The 11,883-nt window shown below is 46.1% G+C and overlaps 1 protein-coding gene across 1 annotated transcript; it reads left to right on the top strand.

Annotated features, from left to right (window-relative positions):
• Window positions 1-264: 264 nt before the first annotated feature.
• Vpreb3 (V-set pre-B cell surrogate light chain 3) lies at window positions 265-2,793 on the top strand. Its single transcript, XM_038343474.1, has 2 exons — window positions 265-1,626; window positions 2,354-2,793. The coding sequence occupies exons 1-2, from the start codon at window positions 1,575-1,577 to the stop codon at window positions 2,662-2,664; spliced, it is 363 nt and encodes a 120-aa protein (XP_038199402.1). The 5' UTR covers window positions 265-1,574; the 3' UTR covers window positions 2,665-2,793.
• The last annotated feature ends 9,090 nt before the right edge of the window (window positions 2,794-11,883 follow it).

Raw genomic sequence — 11,883 nt, forward strand, 5'->3', positions numbered from 1 at the left:
TGTCTGCCGGTCTCACTCTCCCCCTCCTTGTGTCTCGTCTGTTCTACATTCTCACACTTAGTGTTTGTTTTGTCTTCCATCTCTGCGGTTATCCTTTAATTGATTTTTAAAAATTTTTTAAACTATTTATCTATTTATCTATTTATTTATGTGCATTGGTGTCAGATCCCCTAGAACTGGATCTTCAGACAGTTGTGAGCTGCCATGTGGGTGCTGGGAATTGAACCCAGGTCCTCTGGAAGAGCAGTCAGTGCTCTTAACCACTGAGCCATCTCTCCAGCCCCCCTTTAATTGATTAAAAAAAAAATCTGTTCCTCGTTCCATCTTTTTCATTCTCCCACATGGCTTCCCCTGTCTCTCTGTTTCTATGGTCTCTCTCTGAGCCTCCCCCAGACTCCTCCAAGCATAGTGTTGGAAGGGTACCCCCATAGTTAGGCTGTCTGTGCTGCCTTCTGCCGGCACATCTCGGGATGGGTAGGTTGGAAGAAATCCGGGTCCTCCGTCTAGCTCACCACGGACCCCGCTTCGCCCCTAGAGAAACCCTTTGCTTTGTTAACCTCGCTCTTTGCGTTCGTGAAAGGGCAGTGCACAGGGTGTGTGTGTGTGTGTGTGTGTGTGTGTGTGTGTGTGCTTGCTGTGACTCTGTGCTTACTGAGGCTCTCACAGGGCTTTTTGGCCGGGACTGCTGTTTGAGACAGGGTGCTCTATGTCGCCCAGATGGTCTTGATTCATGATGTCACAAAGTTAATATGCCTTCCCGGTGCAAAATCACGACAGAAAACTTTTAATAATAGTGCCTGGCTGGTTCCGGCTAATATACAGAAGGGAACCAGCCTTGAGCAGAGATCCCTTTCTGCTTCTCTAGTTTCATGACCGCGAGTTACACTTCGAGCAATTAAACATCTTTTACGAAGACAGAAATCCTAAGGTTTGGTTGTTTGGACAAATGGGTAGAGTTCCAATGTACAGTTCTTGCCAGAGCTAGCATGAGACAGACCACAACTGCATTTCCTGGGGAGCTGTTAGCTAGGATCCTTCTGCCAGCCAGGGCATTCTAGAGCAGTGGTCCTCCTATGCTGCGACCCTTTAATACAGTTCCTCATGTGGTGACCTCCAACCATAAAATTATTTTCATTGCTACTCCATTGGTGTAATTTTGCTACTGTTATGAATCCTAATGTAAATACCTGTGTTTTCTGATAGTCTTAGTTAACCTCTGTGGAAGGGCCTCCTACCCCCCCACACAAAGGGGTCGGGACCCACAGGTTTACAGGTTGAGAACCCCTATTCTAGTGGGTAGACAATGTTAATGACTAGAAAGGAGTATGGGGGTACTCTCTGGGGAATTCCAGCTTCTTGGCCCTGGACCTGAAGGCTTCTGAACTTCTGATCTCCCTCTGGCTGTGTTTCTGGACATGTGGGAGACAGGGCCTGACATTGTGCGACACACCCTCTTCAATCAGTGGGCTGATTTGCATGCTCTATTGTGGTCTAGAGGCTTCCCCATCCCTGTGCCATAAGTACCCACAGCACACACAGCAGGGCAACTCTGGTACAGTCTTGTGCCTCTGGCCATGGCCTGCCCTGGTTGCCTGCCTTTCCTTCTGATTGGTGCCTTCTTGGCAGGTAAGCCTCCTTTGGGGGAGAGGTGAGGGTTGGCACTCGCTCACAAAAGCCCACGCAAAGAAGCAGATTAGTAGCGCCAGTGGGGTGGATCCTAGGAGAGGCAGAGAGGTGGAGTGGAGGCCAGGCTCCGGGCAGCTCTGTCTAGGACCAGGGGCAGGACACGTTCCTGTGTGGACCTTGATTTCCCCATCTGTGGGTCTCCTTACACTGATCCTTTGAAGAGACGATAACTGGTCACCTTTGCTTCTCACAGGGTATGTTAACATGGACAGTCCCCTACTCTCCTCTGTGGCCAGAAACTTGAAACTAAAGATGATGGTTATGCATCCTGGGAGGTTCCTGGGGACAATTAGCCCGTGGCCAGGGTTTGGGAGAGCTAGTAGATTGAGGGCCATAGGTCCTCAAAGAAGGGGGGTCCAGAAGGTTCCAGTCCCATGATCACATACAAGGCTCTTAGCTGAACATGGATTCTTGGAGACATGATGATAATGCTAATTTAGGGGTCACTTACTCCAAAGCCCCCCATTCTCAGAGGAAAACGGAGCTGTAGAGAGAGCACACTAAGCCTCAGGGAACCAGGCCTCCCTGCCCCATCCAGGGTCAATCCTCTGGCACTGGGCTATGAAATTTTTGGGAGTGAGAGTTTCCTTGGGGTCTGACAAAATATTCACAGCAAGGCAGGAAGGAAGGGGCCCAGGCTAGCCCTCAGTGGGTTTGTATCTTTCAGTCTTCCAGCCAACTCTGACCTATCCTGACGCAGTACTGGTCTTCCCAGGCCAAGTGGTTCAGCTCAGCTGCACAATCAATTCTCAGCATGCCACCATTGGGGACTTTGGTGTGTCTTGGTACCAGCAGCGCCCAGGCGGTGCTCCCCAGCTGCTCTACTACCACTCAGAAGAGGAGCACTATCGGCCTGATGACATTCCCGACAGGTTCTCCGCTACTGCTGACGTGGCCCACAATGTCTGTGTGCTGACCATCAGCCCCGTGCAGCCAGAGGACGAAGCAGACTACTTTTGTTCCATTGCCTATAAATAACTTTGATCCCTAGGGCTGGGGTATCAGATGAATGGCTTCTGTTTGTCCCCCAACTTCTGCCCCTGACCTCGGACCTCTCTTTTTCCTTTAAGTCTTGCTTTCTTTCTCCTGCAATATGAGTTAATAACACTCAACATGACAAAGTAACAGATCAGAGGACATGGGAGTTGGGACTCTGGTGACTGCTGTCAAGAGGAAACACCTGAGACCCCGAGGGAACTTGGCCCAGCCCTGTCCCTATCCCCAGGGGCTTAGCCTGATGGCTGACCTCCCCGTGACCTCATGAACTGAAGGTAGAGAAAAAGGAACTAACCTTTACTGCCCCCTCCCCCCCAGCTCCACAGGGCTGATTGTGGTTCAACGCTCATTGTTCTTGGGTGGCTGGTCCCCCAAGGAGTTGATGCTGATGGCTTGGAGGAGGGACAGCCCCTGCCTCTTCCCCTGAAGTCTTTGGACAGATCTCTACTGAGCCCTGATGGTCAGGGTCGGGTGTTCTCTGAAGGGCCCTGAGGGCCAGGGATGGGGACATTGAAAGCAGCTAACAGATTATGCAGTTTCCGTCTCCCTCAGAGACAGTGTGTTCTACTGCTTTCCCTGGAGAAGATTTCCCACAGATGGGTAACCACACCTGAGCAGTTATGCGTCAAGGGGTGGCACAATTAACAGTAGGGCCAACTGTGCTCTCAGAAGCTGAACTAAGTGAGATTGGAGCCTTCAGAAAGATTCCTGAGCCCTGGTAGCACATGGCTTTCATCCCAACACTTGGTGGATTTCTGTGATTTTAAGGCCAGCCTGGTTTACACAGGGAGTTCCAGACAGCCAAGGATAGATACATAGTGAGACCTTCTCTCCAACCAAAACAAAATTCCTGGGCTGGGGGTTCTAGATCAGCGATAGAATATTTGCCTAGCATAAAAATTGGCGCTAGAGCCGGGCGGTGGTGGCGCACGCCTTTAATCCCAGCACTTGGGAGGCAGAGGCAGGCGGATCTCTGTGAGTTCGAGACCAGCCTGGTCTACAAGAGCTAGTTCCAGGACAGGCTCCAAAGCCACAGAGAAACCCTGTCTCGAAAAACCAAAAAAAAAAAAAAAAAAAAAAAAAAAAAAAAAAAAAAAAAAATTGGCGCTAGGCTCAGTCCCTAGGATAGCAACAGCAAACACACATAAGACCCCCACACATACCCAGCTTCTTCCCTGTGTCCCAACCCCCGAAAAAAAAAAAGTGTGCGGTTATGGCACACACCTTAAATCCCAGCACTAGGGAGGCAGAGGCCAGCCTGGTCTACAGAGTGAGTTCCAAGACAGCCAGGGCTACACAGAGAAACCCTGTCTCAAAAACCAACAAACCAAACAAACAGGAAGTGCCTCATTTCTGGAAGTGAGCACCTAGATGCAGCACTTGGGGGATCCAGAGTTTACAATCTTGACTATCTTTGGTTCCTTGAACCTTTAATCCCCCTTCATCCCTAAGTAGCCTTAGGTGGGCAGCGCCCGAGAGTGGGGGTGGGGACGACGCGACAGGCAAGTCTAAGATTACCCTTGAAAGAAGGTGCAGCAGTTATTTAAGGTTCTAGATTCGCCTTTCCCAATCTCAGTATTTTTCTGTGCACTCTGTCCAATGCGGGTTCTACTCAACTCTTCCCCACCGCCAGAACGCGGGGACACCCCGCCAACCAGCAGCCTGGCTCAGCAGCAGAGCACAGAAGCTGAAAGCTCCGTGAAGCCTAGAGTGGTGCCGGAAGTGCTCACCGGCGCGAGAGGGCTGGGTAGACAGGGAGAAGGGGACGCCCGGGGGGGGGGGGGGGGGGGTGAGGGGGAACAGGTGAGGATGAGGACGAGGGTGGGAGAAGTAGAGGCGGAAGGGCGGGTGGGGGCTCCAGGCCCTCGGGCAGCCGCCGGGTGAAGCTTCACCCCAACCCAGATGCCCCACCCTTCGTCCCTTCCAGTCCGCCAAACCCACCTTCGCTCCGCCGGCCCAGGATGTGGGAGCCCCAGTTGACTTAAAGTTTATGAGGAGCTGTGTCGCCGCCTGGTTGGCAGAGCTGTGTCCACGCCATCCAGAAAACCCTGACCACACCGAGTCTTTGTCCTGTACCCAGGACCTGGTGGGCTATGGATTCCCGAGAGAGTTGGGAAGTTTTGAGGTACCAGATCTTTGGATTTTTCAGTCTGGTAACACTTAACACATTGTTGGGGACAGACAAAGCACCTTTGGATCATCTCAATTCTCCTTACTCATCTCCAAATTCCCTCATTAAGTGTGGTACTGCCGGGCCTCACTTTCCCAGTCAGCGTTATTAAAGGCTCATTCTGATCATCGGGACACTGGTATGTTTAACAACCAACTCAGAGCATTGGTGAGTCATGGGGAGCCCTAAACACTCGGGAGACTGAGACAGGAAGATTGCCACTGGTTCTCAAAAGGCAATTTTGGGCAGGGTGTGGTGGTGCTGTCCCAGGAATAGGTAGGCAGAGGCAGGAAGATCTTTGTGAATTCGAGAAATCCTGGTCTAAATAGCAAATTTCATACCAACCAAAGCTACATTGTGAGACCCTATCTCAAAATCCAAATAAATAAATTGATTAAAAATAAAAGGCAAGCTTGGGCTTTTTGTCCTTATTTATGAGTAGACAGTGACACCTAGTGGGGAAGCCAAGCAAATTCAGACTGTGTCCTAGAACAAGGGAAGAGGAACAGGAACCCACATCTCAGAGGGTGTTTCTCGCCTTAAATGTGCCCATCCTTTCTAGAGAAGACTCAATGTTTGGAGAAAGCCCACTGGTTTCCTTCTATGTTAGCAGGGAGTGATTTGGCTCATGGGTTAGAGTAAGACTCTATCTCAATAGAGCAATATTGCCCTTGGCAGTTTCCAGGATGAGAATTTCCATAAGGGAGCCTCGATTTGAAGCAGTGGCTGCAGCATTTCTCAGTGTACGTACCCTGAGACATCTGTTCTGTTTGCTAGTGGTCTACTTCTGGGATCTTTGAAGTTGATCCCATACTTCAAGGCCTTTCTTTGGAAGGCAGGCTCCCTCTGAGTTCACACAGAACCTTGCTTGTCTTTATATCTCAACCTACCCTAAGATAGCTGGGGGCCCTGAAAGAGCTTCAGAGGTGACTCTAGTAAAACTTGCTGGACCAACTACATGCTCAAGAATTGCATAGGCTGTGTAGATTGCTCGGGCTGCATGCACAGGCTGCACGCACAGACTGTTCAAGTTGTGTAGGCTGCTCAGGTTGCAGAGGCTGCTTGGGTTGCACAGGCTGCATTAATCTGAGTAGGCTGCACAGGTTGCTTAGGCTGCACTGACTGCATAAGCTGCTCAGGCTGCATGACCTGTGTGGGCTGCACAGGTTGCTCAGGCTGCACAGACTGTGTAGGCTGCTCAGGCTGCTCAGGCTGCACAGACTGTGTAGGCTGCTCAGGCTGCATAATCTGCATAGCTGCACAGGTTGCTCAGGCTGCACAGCCTGCAGAACAAAGAGTGAAGCTGGAAGTTTGGTTCTCTATCTTTTCAGATACAAAAGGGGAGGAAACCATCATGCCCGCCGTTCAGCTCTGCACTCCCCTTGTGACATCAGAGAGAGGAAAGGTTCTGATTTCAGGGGCAGCCTCACACAGATGAATGCAGACTGTCATCTTCACAAGGCCACACGGTTGCACTTTTCAAACACGACCATCCCTCATCTATTGTAGGATTTTCACAACCTCACAGAAAATGATGAGGCAGTGGGCAGTGTGAGCCATAGTGAGCCTCACCAGCGGTTTAGATAAAACTACTTTAGGGACCACAAAGGAAGCAGGGTACTGTGGACTGAACACCCAGCTCATTTAAATGGACCACTGAGTCCAAGATCACAGCCTTCTGCTGACCACACAGACCATTACTCTCTCAGACACTGGGTCACAAATCCAGGCACTCTAACCCGCTGACTATTAGCTAGCTAAACTGTAGGACATCTGCAAGTGGATCAACCTCAACAATTAGACTATAGATTGCTTTGGGTAAGAGTCATTTTCACAATATCAATCCTACCAATCCACGAGCAAGCGAGGCACTGCCACCTTCTCATATCTTCTTCAGTTCCTTTCTTCAATACTTTAACATTTGGTGGTGGAGGGTTGAGATAGGGCTTCTCTGTGTTTCCCTGGCTGTCCTGGAAGCCGCTCCGTAGCACAGGCTGGTCTCAAACTCACAGAGACCCGCCTGCCTCTGTCTCCTGAGTGCTGGGATTAAAGGCTCTTAACATTTTCATTGTACAGTTTTTTTTCATTTCCTTGGCTAGATTATTTCAAAAGATTTTGATCATATTGTGATGATATCTCTCCTGGGATGTTTGTTATTGATATATTGGAAAGTACTGATTTTTTTTTCTTTCTTCTTTTTTTGGTTTTTCGAGACAGGGTTTCTCTGCAGCTTTTTTAGAGCCTGTCCTGGAACTAGCTCTTGTAGACCAGGCTGGCCTCGAACTCACAGAGATCCGCCTGCCTCTGCCTCCCGAGTGCTGGGATTAAAGGCGTGCGCCACCACTGCCCGGCTGGAAAGTACGGATTTTTGTGTTAATTTTGTACTTTGCTGAACGTCGGATTCCTGGCAGGATATTATGTCCAGTACAGAATCACATCATCTGCAGATAGGATACTTTGACTCTTTTTCTTTCTGATTTGTATTCCCTTTTCTCTTTCTTTCGTCTCTTTAGTTCTAGCTAAGACTTCAAGCACTACATTGAACAGGGAATGGACACTCTTGACTTGTTCCTGATTTTAGTGGAAATGCTTTAATTTTTCCCCTCCATTTAACATGATTTTGCCTATGGCCTTGTCATATATTATCCTTACAATATTGAGATATATCCCACATACCCCCAAATTCTCCACAACTTTGATCACAATGTGATGTTGGGCTTTGTCAAAGGCATTTTTTTCATTGCTGAGGTATCGTATGTTTTCTGTCCTTGAGCCTATTTATACAATAGATTACATTTATTCTGTTACATATAATGAGCTGTCTCCAAATCTCTGGCATGAAGCCAACTTGGTCATAGTAGATGACCTTTTTATGTGATCTTCAATTCATTTTTCAAGATTCTACTGAGAATTTTTGTGTTGATGTTCATCAGAGCAATTATCAAATTCTTTTTTGGTTGAGTCTTGGTTTTGGTATAAGGATAATACAGATTTGTAAAAAGAATTTTAAAAATATTATTTTTTTCCTTTTCTTTTTATATTTGATTTTATTGAGACAGGTTCTCACTGTGTAGCTTAGGTTATTTGGGAATTCACTCCCATGTTGGCCATGTTGACCTCAAACTCACAGAGATCTGCCTGCCTCTGCCTCTGCCGCCCAGGTGCTGGGACTAAAAGGGTGAGCCATCACACCTGGCATGGCAGCTTTTCTTTTAATCTTATGGATAATTTGACAAGTATTGGTCTTAACTATTCTTTGAAGGTCTAGTAGAATTACATGCTGAATTCATTTGGCTCTTGACTTTTTTAATTGGGAGATTTTAGATTAATGTTTCTATCTCATTGGCTGTTATTGGTCTGTTTAATGACTTAACCTTGAGAACTTTTGTGGGTCATATACAAATTCATCCATTTCTTTTAGAATTTCCAGTATAGGGCTGGAGAGATGGCTCAAAGGTTAAGAACACTGCCTGCTCTCCCAAAGGTCTTGAGTTCAGTTCCCAGCACCGACATGGTGGCTCACAACCATCTGTAATGAGATCTGGTGCCCTCTTCTGGCCTTTACAAATACATGTAAGCAGAACACTGTATACATAACAAGTAAATAAACCTTTTTAAAAATTTCCAGTATAATGAAATGTAAAATTATAAAATATGTCCTTATGATTCTCTAAATTTCTTCTGTGTTTTAGAAAAGCTCTTCTTTTTGTTTCTAATTTTATTAATTTGGGTCTACCCTCTTTCTTTTGATTAATTTGACTAAAGGTCTGTTAATCTTTTCAAAGAAGTAAGTTTTTGTTTCATTAACTCAGTTTTTTGTTATCTTTTGTTTATTTGTTTGTTTTTTGACTTCTATATTTTAAAACTTCAGGCCCAATTTTGATTTACTATTTTGGAATAGTGTTTGTTCTTGTTTTCCAAGGCCTTCAGGTGCACCATTAAGTTGTTAATTTGCAATCTTGAAAATTTTTTGAAGTAGGCTCCGAGTGCCTCAAACTTTCCTTTAGATACTGTCTACAGTGTGCCTCACAGACTTTGGTATGCTGTGTTTTCATTTTCATTCCCTTCTAGGAAGCTTTAAATTCCCTTCCTGTTTTCTTCCATGAGCAAATTGTCATGTAATCATGTATTGTTTAGTTTCCATGTATCTGTGTACCTCCTATACATGCAGACAGAACATTGTATACATAATAAATAAATAAATTTTTAAAAATTTGTTAAAAAGATGCAAATAAGAAATCCTGCCCTAGAGGTCAGGAAGGAAAAGGCCTTTACAGTGACTGTGACTTTTCCCTTGGTGGAAAGTCATCCAGACACTGCAGAACACCAGGTCACGAATTTATCTTCATCGAGAGTGTCAGGTAGTTTTCTACCAAAGAAAGCAAAAGTGAAGCTTCCTGTGTAAGAGAGCCCAGGCATTCCAGAACACAACAGAACACAATAGTGACTGAGACCTGTGGCCAGAGAGCCCAGACATCCCGGAACACAGCAGAATGCAGTGTTGAGACCTTGCTGCACAAAATGATGACGTGACCATGTTGAGGATGTACATCTGGGTCAACAAAAGAAGGAGCTGCTCCTGACAGATCCCAGAGAGGGTAAGTTGGACCACCACACAGATGGGAACAATGACTTTAGGGTCTCCTGACACTGGGGCACCTGTCATCTTTCTTCTGGAACCAATGAGCTGGAGAGCCAGGAGCATGGTGATGGTTTGGCCAACACGTTGGAAGGAACCACAGAAAACAGAATTCTGAAAGAAGTATCCTGTAAGACATAGGTGACCACGTTGAGATGTCCAATGTACAGAAGGAGGAGAGAAAGCAGAATGTGAGGGAGAAGAGCGAACTATAGTTGAGAGTTGTGTTATTGGCCTTCAGATTTGGAGTATCTTTGTGCTTAACAAACTCCCCAAGAACCAGCCCTGTCGCTTAAGAGAAGAAAAAGGTCATGCAAGTTAGACCCACCCCAAGGAATTGTCATAAACCAGAAAGGTCACAACATTTGCAGGCAGTGGTTTTGCTCTAAGGTGGCATACAGATCCACTAGATCCTCATATAGTCATTTCTAATCCGATGCGAAGAAAAAGACAGTCAAGAGAATTTAGCAGAATTTAACAGAAGACAGAAAAGATGTATTGTGGAAATGATAAGAATATTTGCCTTCTTACAGCAATAAATAACTATTGTTGTGTTGCCATGTTCTTTTCTTTCATAGATTTTCTCATACACTACATCCTGATTACAGTTTCCCTCCCTCTACTCCTCCCAGTTCATCCCCACCTCCCCACCTATCCGGATCCTTTCCCTTTCTGTAGGAGATGCTGTTTTACTGTGGACTCCCTGGCTCTAAAATCTTAATATTTCTAATGACAACCATTCATATAAAAACCCTTGCCATTTGGGCAGTCCTGCTGTTGTGTCTCTGGCTGACATCTACTGGCCTTGACTAAACAAGTGTTCTGTTACTGCACATAGTAGATGCATTTGTGTATCATGTGATGGCTAATCTTGGTTGTTAGCTTGACCACATCTGGAATCAACTACATCCCAAGCAGCTGGGCACTCCTGTGAGGGATTATTGATTAAATCATTTGGAAGAGCCACCCTAAACCTGGATCTTTTGTGGTATGAAGACTGGTCCTAAATCTAGGTTACAACTTTTGGTGCCAGCCCACTAAAGGACATGGAAGAAGGAAGCTTTGGCTTTTTGCCTGCTTGCCCTCACTATCCCTGGCAAGTTCGTCTATCCTTCTGTTGAGGTATTCCTTCATTGGTATTAGAACCTACTTCTTTAGGATTTCAACATATACTGAAGGTCAGATGAAACATCCAAACTCACGGACTAAACAACGGTCATGTTCTTGGCACTTCCATTAGGAGAAAGTCATTTTTGGGCCAGCCAGGACACGGTCTGTAAGTCGCTCTAATATACCCCCTTTTAATATGCAGGTAGATTTGTTCTATAAATTCTGTTCCTCTCAAGAACCTTGTCTCATACAATGAGTCTGTTTGTAGTGATATTTCATTTGCATTTTATTAAGTAAGCTTGCCTGAAGATCAGAGAGTAAAACAGCCTTACAGACCAGGCAGTGGTGACACACACCTTTAATCCCAGTAGCCACACTAGTTTGCCATAGAATCTGGGCAGTAGTGATGCACACCTTTAATCCCAGCGCTAGAGAGGAATGTAAAATGGGAGGAGACAGCTCTCACACACAGTCTCATTCTGAGATTCCTGGAGGCAGGATCGCCATTTGGACAGAGGTAGCCGTAAGAGTCAGTAGCTTGCTATTTTGAACCTCATTATCTGTCTCTGGGTTTTTATTAACTGTGCTACATCTGTTTATGGCCCCTAGCGCTATTCACTAATTTTAAAAAGAGATTAGGGTTTTTTATTTTTGTAGGCCTATGATTGAGGCAAAGATTCTTTTTTTTAGCCTTATTTATTTATTATGCACACAGTGCATATATGTATGTCTGTCTGCATGCCAGAAGAGGACACCAGATCTCATTATAGAGAGGTTGTGAGGCACCAGGTGGGTGCTGGGGGAATTGAACCCAGGTAAATCTTCTGGAAGAGCAGCCAGTGCTCTTAACCACTGAGCCATCTCTCCAGCCCAAGGAAAAGACTTTAGATTTTGCTTCTGGGTTGATTAGGGTTTTTTTTTGTTATTGTTGTTGTTTTGTCAACTTGAAGCACACTACAGTTATCTTGGAATCTCCATCTGTCTAGGTAGCCAAGATGACCTTGCATTTCTGATCCTTCTGCCTCCACCTCTGGAGTGCTGGATTATACATGTGTGTCAACAGACCATGTTTATGAGGTACCAGGGATTGAAGCCAGGGCTTTGCATGTGCTAAGCAAACATCCTATCAACTGAGCCACAACTCAGTCCCACTTTCATATTGCTGGTTTGGGCAGTGCTGAACTAATTGGAACAATGGAATTCTGCCCAGGATTCTGATTGGCTTTGCTTTGGAGCCTGTCTTGGCACTTGCTCTGTAGACCAGGCTGGCCTCAAACTCACA

Source organism: Arvicola amphibius, chromosome 9 (genome assembly GCF_903992535.2).
Source record: "Arvicola amphibius chromosome 9, mArvAmp1.2, whole genome shotgun sequence".
Lineage (NCBI taxonomy): Eukaryota > Metazoa > Chordata > Mammalia > Rodentia > Cricetidae > Arvicola > Arvicola amphibius.